This window comes from Sinohyriopsis cumingii, chromosome 7 (assembly GCF_028554795.1).
Source record: "Sinohyriopsis cumingii isolate HCF-2022 chromosome 7, ASM2855479v2, whole genome shotgun sequence".
Lineage (NCBI taxonomy): Eukaryota > Metazoa > Mollusca > Bivalvia > Unionida > Unionidae > Sinohyriopsis > Sinohyriopsis cumingii.
In genome coordinates this window covers 30,894,369-30,917,664 of record NC_142967.1, presented here as the reverse complement: position 1 = coordinate 30,917,664, position 23,296 = coordinate 30,894,369, and the positions used below count along the sequence as shown (strand labels likewise).

At 34.8% G+C, this 23,296-nt stretch overlaps 1 protein-coding gene across 1 annotated transcript in view; it reads right to left on the bottom strand.

Moving 5' to 3' along the window:
* Positions 1–23,296, bottom strand: part of LOC149794966 (uncharacterized) — a 199,251-nt gene that overhangs the window by 8,138 nt on the left and 167,817 nt on the right. The window contains exon 15 of the mRNA XM_089963739.1: positions 7,161–7,335. Within this exon, the coding sequence (XP_089819865.1) occupies positions 7,161–7,335 (175 nt within the window). The remainder of the gene's footprint in view (positions 1–7,160; positions 7,336–23,296) is intronic.

Here is a 23,296-nt window from a genome sequence, read left to right as displayed (position 1 = left end):
AACCCAAAGAGTGTGGCCTTAAAAGGAAAATCACTCAAGGACTAGAAATTAATCTGCACCCGAGATTAAATAATTCTCCCAATTTCGTCAGTGCTTGGAACGCCATCCTCCGAGAAGCCTTAAATTTAAGAGGGCACTGTACCAAACACGTCACCTATTTACTCACCTGCACAAATTGTGTTAAATATCAGATAACATAAATTATTAAATCTGATACAGAGCTCTCTAGTAGCAGTATTTTAGATAGAGAACATTATTGGACATCATAAACCAATTACATACTCTACAGTGTTACGTATATCTGATTTAATATATATATTTATTTTAGTTTAATTGTTTATCAGTTTTAATTTTTTTAAATTCTATTATATGCTATTATAATATAAATTTATTCACTGGAGACATTTTTCTAGTGTATCTTTTCTAAGACATATTATGGGACATGGACAAGTTAAACCTATAGATGCTAAGGTCAAGGCTGTCTCTGAATTTCCCATGCCTGTAAATTTATTCACTGAAGATAATATTTTTCCAGAATACTGCTTGACCTGAATCATTCTTTTCATAAACAACAGGTGTTGATCTAAATTCTGACCTTGATTCTAAATTAGTAAACAAAGTTCTATTTTATTTTAAAATGATTTATTGTTTCCAAGGTGATGATGGGCCTACATGGTTTAAGATGTAAACACCTTTTTTATTTTATACAGAAAATTATTGGTCTAATCAAGGCCATATTCCGTGTACGTGATATAAACATGATCATGTGACTTCCCCCACTTTGATTTCACAATTCTGGTTTTTCCATAACTATGCATTTGTTAGTTTTAATAGTGATGTGTTGAGAGAGATCTCTCAGTTTTCAGGTTTTTGGTATCAAGTTGTTTTCTTTGCTGTTGCCAGATTTTGAGTTAATTATCTTCAGATCATTTGGATTTCAAAAGGATTAATTCTTTATTCTCTGGAAATATTTGAAGAGTGCTCACACAGATTTTGGAAAGACACTGTTTACAAGTTTAATTTGGATTCCCAATACTGGAGTGCCATTATTTGTATTTCTACTAGGAACTGTAGATAAGCACAGTACTGACTACAGCATACGTCATCATCATCCATCTTGGATTTTACATCAGGAAACGACTTGAAATTATTAGAACATTTATTACTAGGACTTTTGTAATTTAATTCGAGGATTATTCTTAGATTATTTTTGGATTTGATTCTTGAAACCGTTAAGTTTTCTTTTTTAATTTTTACAGAATTTTTCAGGAAAATAAAATATTTGTTAAATTTTTAAAAGCTTGTTGTTTTCACTCCTTTTGTGTTACTGTTTATTCGTGCCTAAACACGTAACATATAGGTTGGGTGCTCGTCCTTGGATATGTGAATTTTGGCTAAAATATTTCAGAAAACTTTGTTTTCTGAAGTTTGAATTCCCCTAGTTTTTTAAATCTTTAGTGAGATCGAAAAGCTTTTTCTAAAATGGCATCAAAAGTGGAAATCTTTCTTTTAAATCCTACCCAGGAACAATTAGATCTTTTCAAAAAAGATGATTTGATTCTACTTGCCAGAAAATACAATCTTTCTGAAGTAAATGCTTCCTTAACGAAACAGGAAATAAGAAATATTTTGGTTCAGTATTTGGTAGAAAAGAATGTTTTGGGTAAAAGTGCTTTGGTTTCAGTCAGTATGTCTATATCACACTCTGATATAAAAACTAAGGAATTAGAATTAAAATACAAAATGGAATTGGGGTTGAGGAAGCTGGAGCTTCAGAAAGAAGAAAGAGAAAAACAAATGCAGTTGCAATTGGAAAAAGAAAAAGAACAAATGAAATTGGAGAAAGAGAAAGAACAAATGATATTGGAGAAAGAAAAAGAACAAATGATATTGGAGAAAGAAAAAGAACAAATGTTATTACAAGAAAAACAGATGCAGTTACAATATGAGAAAGATGAGAGAATGACAAGAACGAGAGAAAGAAAAACAAATATATTTACAAGCAGAAGAAAGAGAGAAAGAAAGACAAATGAAATTACAAAAAGAACAGATGCAAATACAGCTACAAGAAAAACAAACAGATAAGGAGAGAGAGAAGGAAGAAAGGGAATATCAATGTAAAATGAAAGAAAATGAACTGGCAAGTGAAAAAACATTTATACTTCAAATTCAAATTTGAGTTTTGATCTGCAAAGAACATTAGATTAGTGCCCCATTTCCGAAAAAGAGAAGTAGACAAATATTTTATTTGTTTTGAAAAAGTTGCTGAAAATCTGAAATGGCCAAGGGAGAATTGGACTCATGTATTACAATGTGTACTCACTGGTAAGTCTAGTGATATATATATATATATATATATATATATATATATATATATATATATATATATATATATATATATATATATATATATAATTCACTGTCAGTTCACCAAAGTGTTGACTATGATGTGGTTAAAGAATGCATACTAAGGGGTTATAATTTAGTCCCTGAAGCTTATCGGCAAAAATTCAGAAACTATAGAAAAGAAGCTGGACAAACTCACGTCGAATTTGCTCGAGTTAAAGAGCAGTTATTTGATAGATGTTGCTTAGCCAAGACAGTTGAACAAGATTATGAAAATCTCAAACAACTTATCTTACTTGAAGATTTCAAAAAATGTGTCCATATTGACATTGAGTCTTATCTTGATGAGCATCAGATTGAAACCTTGGAAAATGCTGCTTGTGCTCCTGATGAGTATTCTTTAACTCATACAGCTCCTTTTGTAAATAAGACTTCTACTTCATAGTCTTTTGTCAGAAAAGTATTTCAGCCTAATATAAGCCCTTCTAAAACTCAAACTGGCACAACTTCTAAAAATCAAACTTCGGAGAAGCTTGATTTAAGATCCTTGCTCTTCCTACGTGTACTTATTGCAAGAAAAAAGGACACATTATTTCTGATTGCTACAAATTGAAAAATAGGCATCAGAATCTAAACAGACCTATTCCAAATGCTCTTATTTCTAAGAGGTCAAGGTCACAGTCATGTATTGAAAGCAATACATTTGTTGGGTCTAGTAAACCCCAGCCTGATTTGATTATAGAGAAGTATGAACCATTCATATCGATTTGTTCTATACCACTCTTGGGTGATTCGGCAAATCCTATCCCTATTTAAATTTTAAGGGACACAGGAGCTTCTCAGAGTCTTTTATTGTTGGGTACTTTGCCTTTTTCTGAGAAGTCTTCTTCTAATGAGAGTGATCTTATTCAGGGAATAGAGTGCAGCTTTGTTGATGTTCCTATCCATTGTGTAAATTTGTCATCAAACTTAGTTTCAGGAACCTTGACAGTCGGAATGGTCTCTGTTTTACCCTTTGAGGGCATTCATTTATTACTAGGCAATGGCCTAGCTGGAGACAAGGTTGTGGTTAATCCACTTGTAACTGACAAGCCTTAATTGGATCAGAAAGTTGATCCAATTGAAAAAGAATTCCCTTATGTATTTACAGCTTGTACAGTTACCAGGCCTATGGTAAAGAAAGCTCTTGAGAATGATGTTGATAAGAACAGTATTCCTTTAGCTGACACATGTATTGGTCAGGCTTTTGAGGAGGTCACTTTCGCTCTTTGTTTGGATCAATCAGAAGGTACTGATCACAGTGATCCTCTTTTAACGACTCATTTTCTTTGTTCTAATAAGGGTCACAAACGACAATCACTTGTCGTCGAACAGGAAAAAGATGCCAAGATCTCCTGTTTATTTCAAAGGGCCATTAGTGAAATTGAAGCCACTGAAGTACCTGTCTGTTATTTCATTAAAAATAGAATTCTTGTGAGAAAATTAAAAACTCCAGAGGTACCTGCTAATGATGAATGGTAAATGAACTATCAAATTGTAGTTCCAAAACCTTACAGACAGGAAATACCTAGTCTGGCCCATGAAACTCCATTGCTGGTCATTTAGGGATTAATAAGACTTATCACAAGATCTTGAATCACTTATATTGTCCAAAAATCAAACATTGATGTCTGTAAATAGTGCAGATCTTGTCATACTTGTTAAATGGTCGGAAAACCCAATCAGAAGATACCAAAGGCTCATCTGTAACCTATTCTTGTATTTGATGAAACATTTAGCAGAGTAGGTAGATTGTGTTGGTCCCTTACCTAAGACCAAGTCAGGTAACCAACACTTGTTGACCATAATGTGTCTGTTAACAAGATTCCCAGAGGCAATTCCTTTGAGGAATATTAAAACTAAAACAAAAGTAAAAGCTTTGATAAAGTTTGTTTATTCAATTTGGCCTTCCCAAGTTCATACAGTCTGATCAATGCTCAAATTTCATGTCTGGAATTTTCCAGCAAGTTATGTACGAATTAGGCATTCAACAGTTCAGATCTTCTGCCTATCACCTGAGAGAAAATGTGCATTAGAAAGATTCCATCAGACTTTAAAAAATATGTTTTGATCATATTGTTTTGATACGTGTAAAGATTGGGATGAAGGCATTCATTTACTATTGTTTGCTGTTAGGGAATCAGTTCAAGAATCTTTAGGTTTCAGTCCCTTTGAACTGGTTTTTCGACACACTGTGCATGGACCATTACAGTTATTGAAAGAGAAACTTCTTTCTAATAAAGATTCTGAAATTAATCTTCTTGATTATGTTTCTAATTTTAAATACAAGTTGTCAAAGGCTTGTGAGGTCTCAAGAGCAAATCTGCACTCTGCTCAATCCATAATGAAGTCAAGATATGATAAAATCTCTAAGAAAAGGAGCTTTCAGCCTGGTGATAGAGTCCTGGGTCTCTTGCCAATACCACAAAATCCTCTTCAGACCAAGAATTATGGTCCCTACGCAGTTGACAGGAAAATAAATGATTTAAATTATATCATCAATACTCCTAGGAGGCATAAACAAAAACAACTTTGTCACATTAACATGATTAAAAGGTATACTGAAAGTGATAGCCAAGTTAAACATGTAATTAATTTAGTTGTACCTGTCCCACTCAGTGAAGATTTAAATGTTACTGTTATTTGAGCCTAAACATGTAACAACAGCCAGTAGGGATTACCATCTTGTTCTGAATGGGAGTTAGGTCACTTTTAACTTTTTATTAACTTAATTTTCTTTTATTTGTATTTTAATTTTAGTTTAATTTTGAGATGCCTTCAATAAAACAACAGAAAATTAAACAGCAAATACATATTCAGGAGTACACATTTTTATATAATTACATACAATTTCAACAAATACAAAAGAACTTTAGCAAGATTTTGTACCTATCAGTAGAACATATGAGCATGTCATAAAAGTACAAACCAAACTACATGTTAACAAAAGAAAATTGTAACCATCTACTGCTACCTATCTATTTTGTTCTGATATTTTTCTGTAATGTATGACACCTAAAACCTAAAGAACACAAGGTGAGTCTGTTAGTCTGTTAGCGAACTAAAAGACCCTAGTACAAAAAATGCCCTTAGAATGTCATATGCAGGTAGGAAATATTAAGCGGACAGGGTCAATATGTCTGCAGAGTTACCTGAATATCAGTATCAACAAATTGCAGAGATTTTATATATGTACTGTGATTTATTTACATGTTGACCAGGTTGATACAGCATTAAATAAGTTTAAGTACATCCAAGCCAAACAGAATACAAGGCTTTTCTTTACCCTTTAATGCATGGAAGACAATCTGTAAGGGGGTAAGTATAATGGGGGTGACTGAATCATCAAACTTTCCTATTCAACTTTCATGGTGCTAGTCAGAAAGGAAAATGGAATGAACTGTTTTATCGAAGACTTGCCTCATTTGAATAAAAGTTCCTGTTTTATGAGCAACAAATGCAATATATTGATGGTCTGTTTTTGAAAATGGCAAAGTATCAATATATTTCAAAATTAGATCTCAGAAAAAGGATATTGTTGGTTAACATTGCTAAAGATGCCTGCATGGTATGGCATTTGCAACCCAATAAAATCTACAATAATAAGTTATTTTAAAAATGTGTCCATACTAGATATGTACATGAAGGATCCTTCAGTATTCTGGGAGGAACATACCACATGAGGTCATTACTTATCCATTCATTAGGTACTTTAGAAATATATAATATTCATGGCCTTAATGCCTCGAGAGTTTTGTACCTTAGAATCAATGTCATTATATGTACTATCTTACCTTCTGATGGATAATAATTACATAAACTTTTCATATTTCTTGATAATTCTATACAATGATTATATTTGTTAATAACACAATACAGTAATGATATTATGTGACCAATTCATATATCAATATTATATATTGATAAAATCCATGCACTGATTGATCCACTGAGATAATACCATTTTGTAATGTCCATTATTAAACATTGTGCATGAATAAGGTATAGTTTTCAGCTGTTATATTTTACTTTATGAAAGGAAGTAAGGATATGAGTTTGGGTGTAGGATATTCAATCATCTTAGCAATGTATCTTGTAAACATAATATCTTATTCACATGTTAAATGTTTTATGCCAGATCACTGAATCTCACCCATTTTCATCCTGTTATGAACTTCATAAACACAGATAACTGAAATGAAGTTCAGAAAAAACTCATGCCAATGCAAATTTTAGTTTAAATATCTGAAAAATCAAGTGTATATAACATGGGATTGACATTACCATACCGAAGAGGTAAAATATGTGAATGATATGAAAACATCGGCGACCCCCCACAAAATGGTTCAGTGTTTCACATGGTCAGTTTGTTTTCACTGCAATGCTATATACATCTAATAATATTGCTCAAGATCAGATGTAAAACCACACTTCCTCTCAATACATGTTTGCTTTTAATTCAACTATTCAACCTTTTTATTTGGCCAATGAGGACTTGTGTTTGAGATGATGTCTGGTCTGAGTGAAAGTATAAAGAATGAAGAGAAACTGGAACTATTATTTGAAACATATGAAACATAATTTATCTGGGTCAAAAATAGAAAGTAACAGTTTTTATTTTAGTTTAAGAAACAGGAATGTTTCAGTCACACTAGCAAGTAAATATTTTGTTAATTTAACATATTACACATAGACATTTAAAGCACAAAATAACCTTGTGACAAGATAAAAGAGGAGCCATCAGACTAATTGGCTGTGAGTTTAGTAAGACATACCATTCTTTCCACTGTAACTTCTGTTGAAGCCATGTGTGTTGATACTATCTACAGCATCTAGTGTTGTGCCATGCCAGAGAATCTTTTCATTGTTTTTGTGAGAATTTTGCATTTCCAACTGCCTCTTTTTGGCCATGTACTGAGTATGCAATGTTACATTCTGGATTCTTTCAACCTGTAATAAACCAGTTAGAAAGACAACTGGAAATGCTTGAGGCAAATTCACTTATTATTATAACAATAAATGAAAGCACATTAAGCTGAAAATGCAATGAAAAAATCAGATGTTAACTTCACTTATGTGTGATTCTGTTGTTTTAGTTTTAAATACGGATAACTCTTAAAATGCTCATCAGATAGGGAACATTATTTTACAAGGTACATTATCTAGTCAGGATACAAGCATTACATGTACCAATGAGCACAAATGGAAACATTTATGTAGTTGCAATGCGTAAATACAAATTTCAAAGCTGGGGAGATAACTCAAAAAGTACAAGTCTGAGAAAGCATAGTTTCATGAAGATACCAACTAGAGTTCAGGATATATTAACCACAGAAGAGAATGATGGACAAAGGGACACAATTCATAATTAAAACAGGGATAACTCCTACACTGCTAATCCAACAGATTCCATGTTTTGTAGGATATCATATTTAGTCATGATGCAAAAATATATCAAGTTTAATGATGATATCTCAAAGGGTTTAAAAAGTGTGATGGACAGGCAGACATACTCACACCAGTGTACCCCCCTAACTTCATTAGTACAAGTGGTATGTTAACAAATCTGACAAGTCTAAGAGATGACAGTAAATGAAAGCATATACAAACAAAACATGTAAATAAAAGATGCAATATAGGAACACAAGAAATATATCAGAGGAACACATATGTTCCACCAAGACGCCTGAAATTACCTAAATATAAAAGATAGCCTGCATGTGATCAATAGAGGTGGAAACTTCATTACTGAGATGTGTAAATCAATAGCTTTCTAGCATATCAACGAGCTTTATTTAGGACGTGATGTCTCTTCATGTTAGCAGCAGAGAGGGCGATCAGACCACTTTAGGGAATGGTCACCCTTGTTGTTGTTGTTGTTGTTCTAGGGTTTAACGCCATTTTCAGCACAAGATAGGCCATATATGGCGGCCAATATAACTGGTGGAGGAAGAACCCTGGAAAACCCAGGAAAGAACCACCGACCCACGAGAAGCTACTGGCAGGCTTTCCCACGTACCCACGCTAGCCGAGCCTTGGACTCGAACATACGCAGACAGAGGTGAGATGGCAGTGATCCGGAACGGTGAGCGCTTTAGACCACTCGGCCACTCGGGGCCCCGGTCACCCTTGTTTTTAGACAAAAAAAAAATAGTGACCTTTCATAGAGGTCAATACCACGTCTACGATTATTGTTTGTCCCAAACAGAATTGTAGACAAGGCCCTCTCTGCTGCTATTAATTAAAAAATTGTTATATTAAAAATAATGGTACATCCAGAATCTCATACTGCAAGAATAGCACGAGAACGATTAGAAGCAATTAAAAAATTTCTTCCTGTCAGAGACTCATTTAGAAAAAATCTACAAGCGCAGCAAGAAGCACAAGTTGAGTACGAAGAAGAAACTAAAAAACTGTTTAAACCCGTCACTGCAGCTACTGAACAAGTTGCAACTGTCATCAAAGAACATCTTCTTCCGGTATCAAACAAACAGCAGAACAAACCGAAAAAATAGCAAGAAGAACTAAACAGACAAAGAAGATTTTATGAGATCTTCCAACTGATATAGCTGCAGCTCAACCTCCACCTGTCGGCGAAGAAATACTTGAAAGTATTGGAAAACTTCGTACTGAAGTTGCCAGCGTGCAAAAAGAACATACACCTGAACCCGAACTAGTAGAAAAAAATGTAGAATTGATTGCAAAAATTAGGAAAGGGGTTGTTGAAGAAATTAGAAATACTAAAGAAGAACAATTACCCGAAGCAATATTAAATATACTATTTAATAAATCTAGTATTTTAAAACCCCGTTATGAAAAAGTAAATGGTGATAATCTTATTAAATATATATATCGCGTATATTACAACAAAAAACAAGCTAGAGGTCCAGAATATAAAATTATTAAATTAGAAATAAAAAGACTTTATAGAGAGAGACTGAAACAACAAGAACAACTATCCCAGTATCAATTTCCTCCAGATTTACAACGTAAAAAAATTTCTGCGCTGGCAATGACATATTCACTGGTAGATTCACCACATGGATTTCAAGTAAGTGACTCACCTGACATACCCGCGGTCACCACTGAAGTACTTTCTCTGGTGATGCAACCACCAGTATTTAAAACACCTCAAGATGAACCTAAAACAGGATCTAGTTTATGTCCTGATAATATCATTAATGATGTGTCACGGTTAGAAGTTCTCATAGGAGGAAAACGTGCCGGAAATAATTCACCAGAAATAATTAATGAAGCAGCTGATATTTGTCGGCGATTATTTCAAGGTGGTATCATGGATATCGGAGTTTACCGAGAACTTATCGATGAACTTGTTGATGACTAGTTGTTAAATAAATGGTAAATTAAAAAAGATGATCATACATAATAATCATCGTAAACCCGTACAGGTCAGAGCGGTAAACTCACGATTACCAATCTACATAGCTACTTACGGAGATGGACTTGGTGATGTTATTCAGGGATTATTTACAAGGATAGCTTCAAAAGCAGTACCTGTTGCAAAACAATTATCGATGAAAGCTATCGATATTGTTCGTGATAAAGCTCCTGGAGCAATTGTCAATGTTGCTGGTAAGGCGTTCTCGGCGATCAAAGATAGACTAGCACGATTATTGCGACGAAAACAACAACCACCAGTGAAACTGGCAAGTACTGAGGTGATGCCCGCAGACGTAAGTAAAATAATAAATCAGGCTGCAAATAAAATCTAGCGGAATTATCTAAAGAGGCAGAAAGAAACATAACATCAAATTTGATAGCAGATCAAGGACACAATCAGGCTGCAAATAAAAAGCTAGCTGAATTATCTGAAGAAGCAGAAAAAAATATAACAGCAAATTTAATAGCAGGAAGCAGTCTTCGTCGACAATGATTTAGATCATCATTTGGAAAAATGGTAATTATAATAAAATGTTCAAGCGCGAATCAGACCCAGCATTTGATATGGAGGCACCAGTCCTTAAGTATGAATCTGTACGTGATTATCAATTTTATTCCTATGATGCAAGACAACCAAATCAGTGGGGGAGAATCAAATTGCAGGTTCATGATACAAGTAGATATTTCTTGCCCGCTGAGGCGTTTATTGGAGTAGAAGGTAGACTTGTAACGAATGTTATAGCTAATACGCCATATGCTGCTAATTTGCGTATTGGTTTTGTCAACAACGGGATTATGGCATTGTTTGATAGCGCCACATACATGATTGATGGAAATAATATCGAATCGATTCAGAAGGATGTTGATGTTGCTACAACAATAATTGGTCTAGCGAGATATTCTGATGATTACACAAGATCAGCCGGTCCAACAATGATGTTTGCTAAAGATATTACTAACCACGCTGATCATGTTCAGTATATTAAAATAAGGACACCATGAGATACTGCATCTGATCCACAACCGGCTGACTTTGAGCACGCAGACAGACCAGGTGCTGCTTTTGATATTATAGGAAGTGTTAATGCGACTTACAACTTAGGGTTTGCAACACGTCGAGCGACGTTGTCAGGAAATGATAGAAATTTTTCATGTGCAATTCCATTATCTCACATCTTTGGATTTTGCAGAAATGTTAGAAAGGTCATCTTTGGAGCTAAACACACAATTGTACTCGTAAGAAAAGGTGATGATAATGATGCAATTTGGCGAGGTGCTGGTGTTGCTGATGGTAAAGTAAATATATCAAAACTTTCATTATGGATGCCAGTAATGACTCCATCACTTACTGAGGAACAAAAATTATTTTCTTTTATGGATTCAGTCAGTAAATCATTGCTATCATGGTTAACGGTAACGACAGATGCTATTCAAAGTAATGTTAATGGTTTATTTACATGGCATATAGCATCACAACAGGGTGTTTCTTCACCACGACATATTTTTATTGCGCTGCAAAATAATGACCGGACAAATAATCAAGAACATTCACATATGATATTTGACAATCTTGGAGTTAATGAAGTTTCCTTGCGAATAAATGGACATCAAGAACCAATTGAAGATATATTGTTAAATTTTGATCAAAATCATGTAGCGCGTGCATATCATCGTTTAATGTCATTCATGGGAAGTGATCAAAATAAAGATACTGGTTTGCAAATATCACAATTAGATTTTAAAGGTCTATATCCTATTTATTATTTTTCGCTGGAACATCTTGATTTGTCCAAACAGTCTGTCGTTGATATACACTTTCGAACTCGTGTTACTAACCCACCAGGTGCTGGTGCCTTCTACATAGCAATCGCAGTCATACTCAGCGATAAAGCCATGTTACTTGAAGGCGGTAGTGGTCGAATGAGAGTCGTTGATGCACCAGTGGAAAATCTTTAATTATTCAGAAAAATATCATTTATATAAAAATGTCGTATAGTCATGTTAATGTTACTCTGACTCCCGGTCAGGTCAAAAAGCTTCAATCCAAAACCAAGAGCAAATGCGGAACTAAAATATCACTAAAACGAGATCAGATGGGTGGTGGTCCAAACAAATTATCGTTGACAAATAATCAGATTAAACATTTCAATAAAGCCCTAGAATCAAAAACCGGAGTTCAATTACATCTTTCTCCGAGCGCCATCAAACACATGTCAAAATAGGTGGTATATTTCCACTTCTTGCGGCTATTCCAGCGTTAATAGCTGCTGCCGCTTCAGCCGTAGCAAAAGCAGCCGCGTTAGGTGCTGTTGGAACAGCTGCTGGAATGGCTCTAAAGAAAGCAGTAGGAAAGGGGTACAAAAAAAAGAGACGCGGTCTAAGATTACCGGGATCTCGCTGGGGAAAAGGTCTAAGGCTTCTACGTTAGATGTTCCAGCATCAAATTTTGATTTACTTGATGCTGCTAAACGATTAAAAATAAAAGCCTTTAGAGGTGTTTTTATGCGAGATCAATTACCAAAACAACCAAACAAACTCGAAACAGGTATTATTAATCTAGACTCGAATTCAGGACCCGGTACTCATTGGGTATCATACGCGGTAGATCCACGTGGAATCGTTTATTTTGACTCGTACGGGTTAGCTCCACCTGCTGAATTTATCAAGTATGTCGCACCACTTCACGCGCAAGTTTGGTATTCAACGCTACCCACACAAACAATGACAGATCCGCCAATATGCGGCCGTGAGGTAATTAATGTACTCGACGCTATATCAAAATCATCCAAACCCCCACATAAAGTTGTGCATGATTATACAAGCAACCGATTCATTGCGCGTAAAGCATTTTAAACAGATCTTGGATCTCAAAATATAATGGTTGATATTTACGGAAGAAGATCTTCCCGCATTAAGAGAAAATCCGGCAATGTTGATCCGTCGAAATACGCGACTAAAGATGAACTTGCTGATATCATGAATCTTGCTGAAGTTGATCCAGATGAGGTTGTTATTTTTCAAGATCGATATGGTAAACTAAAAACGAGCAATATCAGATGGAATGATATAGTTCGACGAGTACTTGGTGCAGTTACGGATAATATTCCCGTGTTTACTGAAGGTGGTAGACTCAGAGATTCAAGTGTATTATTTACAACCATCAGAGATGAAATTGCAAGAAGCGTTGCTAATCACGTGAAAAATACCGGTGACACAATGATAGGTGAACTCAGCATGAACGGAAATAAAATAGTAGTTTTAAGAGATCCAACATCCGACGAAGATGCAGCAACAAAAAGATACGTCGACACCGTAGATGGTAAATTATCCACGTTGCGGACTGAGTATGACGTTCACGTGGGCGCTTTTGCAAGATTTCGCAGAAACCATCAAAGAACCGCAGAAGAATTCTTCGGCACTCCGCACTCCGTTGACATGAAACTTTCTGATATCAAGACGAACATCAACACAACTAAAAAAAACAATTGAAGACATCGTAGTGGGGATTCCTGATAAAGTTAACGAAACCAGTCTGATTAAAATTCCCGGCGGGGTTACCCCTGCTGATATTACCAACATCGTATACACGGTATCATCGGGATTTTCAACATGGTCGCAGCAAAACAAAACTATCAAATATAACACAACAGTCACTGGCGTGTACAGGCTGTCTGTGTTCAGTGCTACAAAATTTGAAATATTTACAACATTTCCATGGCGCCATTCAACTGATACGTTTTTCGGGGTTGTATCTGTTCTATTAAATAGCGGAACCGAAGAGGAATTTATTTTGGAAGCAGCTGATAAGACATTAAACGCAACAGTTTACTGGTGGTGTTTGGAATTTGTAGCTAAAACACCTCAATTATTTACTGCATAAAAATATATGGACGGTGCACAATACAGATACAATCAAGCGCGTGAATGGCAGGCGGCGCTAAAAGATCAAGTCGAACAATATACAGTAAAAGTAAAAAAATATCGACGACGATTAGTTATCGTTGATGTGATTGTTTATTCAGTATCCGCTGTTGTTGCTGGAGCAAGTGTTATATTATCAGCGGTGGCAATGATGGCACCAGTAGCCGTAACTATTTGTATTTCAGCAGCAACAACTATTGCAGGTGTGCTCAATATCATCACAAAAATAATATGTACTTGCATGAATGAAAAATTATCCGATTACATGATAAGATTACACACAGCGACGGTAGCATACTCGAAATTGTCCTCATTGTTATCAGCGAGTCTCAGTGATGGAATTATATCTGATTTCGAGTTTTCAATGATGACTAAAATATATGACGAAGGTATCAGTATTAAAGATACAAGTACTAATAATGACAAAATTACTCCAGCAGATCGTGACTAATACAACTCCGTCAAAGATAACGATGATCTCGATAAGTTCTACTAATCCTGAATTTAGTATTAACTTTCCTATTGCAATTCCAGTAAAGGAAATAGCATTAGCTCAATTACGGGTATATTACAGCTGGCCAAATATCAGATCAAAATCATTTAATGGTACATCAGCAAATAATTTGCTTGTATTTGCTAACAAGAACACACCAGATGGTACTCCTGACTGGATAGATTTTGGAATACCCACTAGTAGTTATGAGATCGAAAAAATCAATGAAGAATTTCAACGTAGAATAAAATCAATAACCGGAAAAGAAGCAAAAATATCAATTAACGTTCATGAACCGACGCTGTCCTCGACGGTTGAGATACATTCTCCTGATTATGCCGTTGATATTTATCAATCCACGATAAGATCCATACTAGGTTGGCCGGATGTTCCCCCGGTGTATGAAGGACCACCAGAACCTAAAAAATCTGATTTTAAGTCAACAAATAGCTCTCGTCACGATATTGAAATGACACTTATTTGGTGGTGGTGGTGTGGACTTCACACTTGGGATATTAGTTTGGATGATTTAATTGGTTATGGTGGTGACTTATTTTCAGGTTTACCAGAAAGTACATTCAGTAAACATACTAATGAAGAAGAAATTAAAAGAACTATTGACAGTTCCAATCTTGATCATAAAGATCAACTAAATAAACTGCGTGAACGCCTCACTGAGTATCTTTTCGATATAACATCCCACGAGACATGAGGGGAAATTATCAAACAAATAGAAATTCTGAATTATATCACAGAAGCTATAGAACGCAATCAAAACAAAATTATAGATCTAATTTTAAAATCATCTCCCGCTGCAAAAAAGTTTTTAATTGATAAATATAAAATCAAGGAATCTGATATTGCAACGTTCAGATTTCCCGATTATGACCTGGACTCTCGGAGAAAATATGTCAATGATGTCATTGATGAATATTTTCCTAAAATACTCGATGCATGGAAAAAACTAGCCCCATCTCCAACTGTTCTGAGACATAATAATGATCCACATGGCGGCGGCAGACACATATCTCCGGGAATCGTTAATATAACCAGCACGATTGTGGTCAATCTAGTTTGTGACGTAGTCGATGGCAGCTATCAAATAGATGTCAGAAAATCAAATCAGGCTCAACAAGGATACATCCTATACACGTTCACACCACAAGTTCCCCCTGGAAGTTTAATCGTGCAAGAACCAACTAATCCTGTGTATCTGCGGTGTCACAGTAATATGTTAACACGAATAAATTTTAAGCTCACAGACCACCTTAATCGCTTAATTGACATGCGTGGAGAAGAGCTTGTGATAAATCTGTATGAGAAATCTTAATCAATCCAGTAAATATTATATAATGTACCAGCACGTGATTGTTTTTATACATGACAAAGAAGCACTTGAAAACACCATCAGAACAGCGTTTTCACAAAACACAGAGCAATTTAGCGTTAATTTAGTTATTGATGAATACGGAAGCGAGGATTTCTTATTAACACAAGAACAGTTAGATGAACTCCGTCAAAAACATATTATCGAGATCTTTTGTAGCAGAGATCAGATTCTAACTCGATCAACTTAAAAAAATAATATTTCAGAATAAATAAATATAATCACTGATGGGATAAATTACACAAATTAATCAATTTTGTACAATCTGAAATATTTTTATTATTATTCTGAAATATTTTGTTTTTTATGAATCAATCTGATGGGGTAATTGGTACTGAAAATTATACAAATCAATCAGTTTGCTAATTCTGATGGGGTAATTGGTACTAAAAATTATACAAATCAATCAGTTTGTTAATTCTGATGGGGTAATTGGTACTGAAAATTATACAAATTAATCAGTTTTCCAAAAAATACTAAAAAAAAATTGTATTATTATTCTTAAATATTTTTATTATTATTCTGAAATATTTTATTTTTTTGTGAATCAATCTGATGGAGTGGTTGGTACTGAAAATTATGTAAATCAATCAGTTTATTAATTCTGATGGGGTGGTTGCTACTCAAAAGTATACAAATCAATCAGTGTGCTAATTCTGATGGGGTGGTTGGTACTTAAAAGTATAGAAATCAATCAGTTTTCCAAAAAATACTACCAAAAAAATATTTTATTATTATTCTGAAATATTTTGTTATTTATGTAAATTAATTAATTTATTAATTCTTATTGGGCGATTGCTACTTAAAAGTATGCAAATCAAGTAATTTATTAATTCTGATGGAGTGACTGCCACTTAAAAGTATACAAATCAATCAGTTTTGTAATTTTGATGGGGTGGTTGCTACTCAAAAGTATACAAATTAATCAGTTCTCCAAAAAATATTTTATTATTATTGTGAAATATTTTATTTTTTTATGTAAATTAATTCTGATGTGATATACAGTGAGGGAAATTATATTACTACTCAGGGTTGCTTTGGTCGTTACCTGCTGACATAATTTTTCTTAAGTATCTTATGCGGGTGCTGATTGTTTTTTTTTGTTTCGTATTCGCTGGATAATCCCGACCTGATCTTTTCTACTGTGACAGAAAGAGGAATAAATTCATTTACTTGATCATCGTTCACCATAGCCAGTGACTGAAACATAGCTGGTCTGAATCCGCTTTATGAACTTATATTGAGATGATAGAACATACTTATTTTCATTTTTAAGTTCTTCTAACGTTTCAAAATCAGATATTATTTTTTCAGGATTTAGTTCATCAGATATATTAATTCCGTTTTCTAGCTTTTTAATAGCAGAAATAATGTCTTTGATATTTTCATGGTTCATTATATAATATATAAATCTTTAAAATAAAAATAAAAAATTATCCCTAGAACCCCTATCGAGTCTTTGGCGAGTTCGTCAGGATGTTTTAATGAAGAGCCCCTATCGAGTCTTTAGCGAGCTCAGATTATGGATTATTATGGATGACGAGCCCCTATTCGAGTGTCTTAGAGAGCTCAGATTATGAATGAAGGACGGTACAAACATATATTATGAAATGAACTTCTATTCGAGTTTTTCAGCAAGTTCATTAAGTATGAAATGAAATATATACAATGAATAATTGAATAAAGGACAGTACAAACATATACGCTCAGCAAAACCCCACCCACAATAATCAAGCCCGTGGGTGATACAAAAATATGTATCAACCAACGGTTGATGTGGTGATTGAGTTTTGCTGAGCGGGGGAGCTTTTTGCTGCCCCCCCCAATTATTATAAAAATCGCAATTATGCGTACACCACCGACCAGTTGTCAGCCATGGGGATTCGATCCTGGACCACGAGCGTCACAGTCCAATACGATACCGATTGAACTATCGAATCTTATTACAAACATATGTTTCGGAAGTTAATATATAGCTAATAATCATTGAAAAGGAACTAATTTCGAATATATTTACTCAAAATACAATTCTGAATTCAATAAATACGTTTATATAATATATTCTCACCAAACAAAGCTGAATTAAGGAATTTCCTATTTATTATACCACGCCATCTATGATAGAACATCCAGTCCAGATCATCTAATTGCTAGATTTTTCCATCCTTCCTATAACATAACTGCTAGATTTTTTCATCCTTCCTATGACTATTACGAGATTTTCCATCCTTCCTAAGACTATTACGAGATTTTCCATCCTCTCTATAACTGTTCAATAGAGAAATATATATTACGAGATTTCCCACTCGTAAATCTGTATCCATGAACATGGTCAAGGGAGTATTTAGTTGTTAATATTACTTGATAAAAAAATAACCACACATACGCCCACAAATACATAATCACATATACGTACACAATCTCGCATTATATTTCTGCACTGAACAAGGAAAATGCAACTGATTTTTAATTCAAACACTATATACACGTATTTCTGTAATCGAGTAAATACATGCAGGATCCCTGTGCTGTACTGTAGATCTAAAATTAACCTGCCACGATCGATACAGACTAGACGCTGAATTCTGCACTCAATAAGCTGGAATATACATGTCGGTTTTCTGTAGTTTAGATGTAATGTCTATATATAGTACGCTGTTCTAAATGTTTCACGAATAGAGCAGAAAATACACGAACCATATATTTTTGTAAGTTAGAAATCATAAACGGGTATGCTCCACCAGGCATCACAGACCTTGCATATTGTATATGATTATGACCATATACCGAGGATCATAAAATTACCTCCCTTTCATGAGTCAAAAAATTAGTATAATAATGATAATTTCTGACCCCCAAAAAATAAATCTAATTCGAGGTGGTGATGATAGTTAACAGTACTGAAAGGTGATTCTCTATTTATATTTTTTTGAGAAAGTAGATCTGGTTATATTTTCTGCTACTCTTTGTACTGAAGACGGATTAATATCAAAGTATTTCGCAGCAGAACATATCGAAAGAAATATAATTACTTCGCCAGATTCTGTGTTTGTGGAATTTACCGCCCTTCTAGAAACTGTCTTACATCTTCCAGTATTACCACGTGCAGGGTTCTGACTTTGCGTGACAACCCTCAGATTGGATAAGGAGTTGTTCTGAGGATCCCCGTCAATATGATCGATCACAAGACCATCTTTGATCACTCCGAAGAAACACTCGTACGTAAATCGATGACAATGATACATTTTGTTTCTTCCAGCGTTGAACCTTAGATAGCCAGTATTAGAAACAACACCAATCGGTCTCTTCAACCTACAATTTCTGATGACACCATTACGATCTGATTCATAGTTTGTTATGACAGGATGTGCGACAAATATATTTTGCTCCATTATAATAATATTATTTGTTTAAATCATTGTTTGTCTGAAATCTTGATATATAATCCTCCACGGATTTTATAGCGTTTTCACCATTATTATTTTCTTGTCATAATATCTTTTAAGTTCCCTCAACCGTTTTCCACCGCACATTCCACATAATTCTGTTTTTCCTTGCACTCCAATACCACATCGCAGACACGGTATTGGTCCTAGACTTCCTCGTCGTATACTTTATAAGTGCATCCAGCAAAATTCACCTCTACAGGATTTGTTGCATCGATTTATTGAACCGATCATGAGCCATCTGCATTGAGACATTGTATATATATAATATTCTTTATTTAAATATTTGTTTTAATTATATGAACGAGTTTGAGATTATCCCAAACTAGGCCTTCTAAATATAAATTTAATCTCGACAGATTATCTTCTGACTTACCAGTACGAGATTTGGTTGATCCGAAAAATAAAAGTTTGATCAATAAAATTCACAAAGCCAAGAAAGAATTTTACACGGATGGTGCATCTCATACATGGTCAACGTTCAAGATTATACGCAATACTGTCAAGGACGCTACAATGAATGACAAGCGAGCGGCAACTATCATTAACTACATCACTGAATACGAGGGCAATCAAAAATATTTCTTTAGAGTAAAGTTTATTGTACTAACAGAAACAGGTAGTTGGATTATCTGTGACAAATATGATCCTGTCCTTGGTAATAATAAAATCGCCATATTAAGTAAAAATTCCAGACCGGGTCTGTTGACGGGTATTGACAAACTGTATTATGAGCGAGCATATCATGTAACAGCGGTTATTTATGGAATCTATGAGATAAATAAAAAAAACCAACGTTGATAAACTGACACCCATGAAATTTTCAAGGTTAAATTGTGTAGCCGAGCGAGTAATAGAACACTTTACAAACGCGATGCGTGGAAACGGATTAACTGATTTAAGACATGAAAAAATAAACTCTTGGGCTGATTCAGTTAAGGATACTGGTGCTACAATATAAGATGTTGCTGAGTTAGGAAAACTATTAAAATTTCCAATAACCGTAGCGACAATAACGGGAGAAATACTGTACGAATCAAAATATAAATCAAAAGGAGCTTCAATAAATATTATTGATCATAACGCGCACGCATGGACCAGCGCAGTAACAATGTTTCCACGTGATCGAACTATTAGATTTTACCCCCCAGATATGGGAGGAGGCATGTTTGATTTTATCAACGAAATAAGTAAAAACGATCCTGTATCGGTATGGTTATTTAAAAGTAATGAGGAAAGTGGATTTGATCAGATTGTTAGACCAAACGGTGAAATATATCGAACAGAATTTCTCCACAACGAGATGAAAAATATCGCGGAGAAGTTTTTAGAGTGCAAACACGCGGAAAATACTGACAAATTACTAACTAATTGCTTTACCGTTCCATCTGTTGCGGCTCATTTCGCTAGAGAAAGAAATTCATGGAAACCAACACGATTTGATTTACTTGAGGACGTACGCGCAAGTTGCGTCGAATACGGACACGGCGGATTGTGGAATACCAAATATAATTACAATGATGTCATTTCGGTTGATATGGTTGCATGTTATCGTGGAAATTTTCTAGGATACGGAGATTGTTCTGTATACTTTAAAAGATTTGGTCACCCTACAAACGAGATGACGCGAGTGGCAATTAATGGACCATTGCCTGATTTTGATCTGACTGGATTCGCTTGTGTTGAATCATTCGAGCTCAACGAAAATCTCCACCAAATTTGTTATGTTTGGTTTGGCAGACATTTTTGTGAAAAACGTTGGGCACCTATAGTTTTATTACAATATATGCTAGATTGTGCGGTACTGACATCGTTGGTGGTTAGTGAGGCAATTATATCATATCATGCACTGACCGAAGTTTGGTTGCCCATGTCAAATTCTATCAATATTGATGAAATTATTAGCGAGTTTAAGGAAAAATGCCCTGGCGTTTCCGAAGATGATATTATCAAAGAAGCTCCTAAAATTCTCGAGATTAAACTCAAAACCGCAAAAGATCTCGGTAGAAAAATTATAGGTAAATTTACTCAAGGTGGTGCATATGATCATAAAAGACATCACGCACGATTAATTTTAGATGATGCCGAGTACGATTTTATAATCGCTGATACAACAGCGAGAAATATATTTGTAAATCGAGAAAGTGTTTATTTATCCGACGGAACAAAATTGGGTACGATCGTTAGCTACATAAATGATGTATCCCCACAGTATACTCATCTAAGATCTTCCATGTTGGCTTATGTTTCTATAAATTTATTATCGATGATTAATAGATTTCCTGAGACCGCAGTCAGAGTCGCAACAGATTCGTTTTATATTTCGAGTAAATATTTAGAGTCTGTTATGAAATTTACAAGTAATGATGAACGATGGAGTTCATGGAGAATAAAAAAGGAAATATTACACAATTATACAGAATCAGCAGATGTTCCAATGAGAGATTTTTATTGTAAGGGTAGGGTAATAAAATATCAGAAATGTCGAAAGCGCCGTCGTTGAGTGATCCAATAACTAGATATAAGACAGTATATCTCAATGGACCTGGTGGATGCGGCAAAACGACTCGAGCAATTAATGTTTTTAGAAATTCAGACATGATCGTGCTGACACCCACACATAGACTTGCACGGGAGATGAAACAACGGCAAGTACAATCGTGCACGTATCATAGTTTCTTTCGGTGGCGCGGAGATACATGGACTCCTGAACGAATGGGAGAAAAATATATACCCAAAGTAATTATTTGGGATGGGATATGCACGGTGTCATTGGATACATTAAAAATGTTTCTTGATTGGTTGCTGACGAACAATACCACTATAATAATGTGTGGCGATCATGGTCAACCGCCGCCCTTTGTTGGACCATCTCCACATGATTGGTTAAAAAATTTCGTTGATTATTACGAAGAAATAGATGATGATCATAGAGTCTCGATGCAAATTTAAAGGAATTTAAAAATTAATCAGATTACAATCAAACAAAATTCAGTGTGAAATAATACGCGGAGTAATATCAGAGACTTCAATGAGTGATTTTTTAAATTTATGGAGACCCACCAATTTGATAGTAGCAAGCAGAAAAATAATCAGAGACGATTTACAACAGCAGTTATTTCAGCTGCATAAAGAAAAATATTCAGAATTACCCGTACCGTTGTGTTATAGACCATCAGATACACGAAAACAGAATATTAATGTTGATATTCCAGGGCAGACTGAGAAACAAAATCTTGTATTAAATGATATTGTCACTGTTGATATCAGTGTGGTCGAAGATGCATTATGCGCTGACAAATCTCCATGATTGTTAGGATACGCTATGACGATCCACTCGTCTCAGGGATTAACTATTTCTGACACACGAGTCTGGATTGTAGACGATCGTATCGAGTGGTCAAATTTAGTCTATTTAGCGGTATCAAAGGTCAGAAAAATATCTCAATTACGTAGAATTATAATTCCTGAAATCGTTAATAAATTTAACGTCATTGATGATGATATAATAAGAAAAAAATTAATCGGATACAAACAATCTGTTAAAAAAAATAAACGCGATTTTGATCTTGATGTTGAATTTATTATTGGGTTAAAACAGCAGCAGAATAATAATTGTGCAAGTTGCAATTGTATAATGCTGTGGAGGTATTCGAGTAATGATTCAAGACAATTTACCGTAGACAGAAAAGATAACAGTCGCGGTCATACACGAGAAAATACCATGTTTACCTGTCTTGAGTGTAATCGACGTCGGGGTGCTGGCACTAGTGCTAGTTAAGTGATCGCGGTGGTAGTTGTGTACCCTTGGGAATTATTTGTAGTTGTTCACGTACAAATCCACGTTGAGGAGCAGCCGAATCTAATCTGTAGATTGCAGTTCTACCTGAGGATCTTGTCACAGTGGATATTTTGTGTGTGGTAACACTCCAAGTAGGATCAGTCGCTCTCGCTTTACCACCTTCAAGTTCACCAGGCTCGTATAAATATCTAACTGTAACATCACCAAATATTTTTTGTTTTTCAATATCTTTTCGTTGTGTTGGTATATTTTTTTTGTAATTGCATTAATGGGTTTCAGGTTGGTTCTTCGTGTAATCTCATTATTTAATGCAGCTATCACGCTTGGTAATCTTGCAAACCATTCACGAGATCTTTTATCTTGAATAAATTCCTTAGCGTATTGATATCCAAATAACCGCTCAGCAAGTGTTCGATTAAATCGCTCAACAATTGCCTGATCATGATGAATTGCAGTATGTC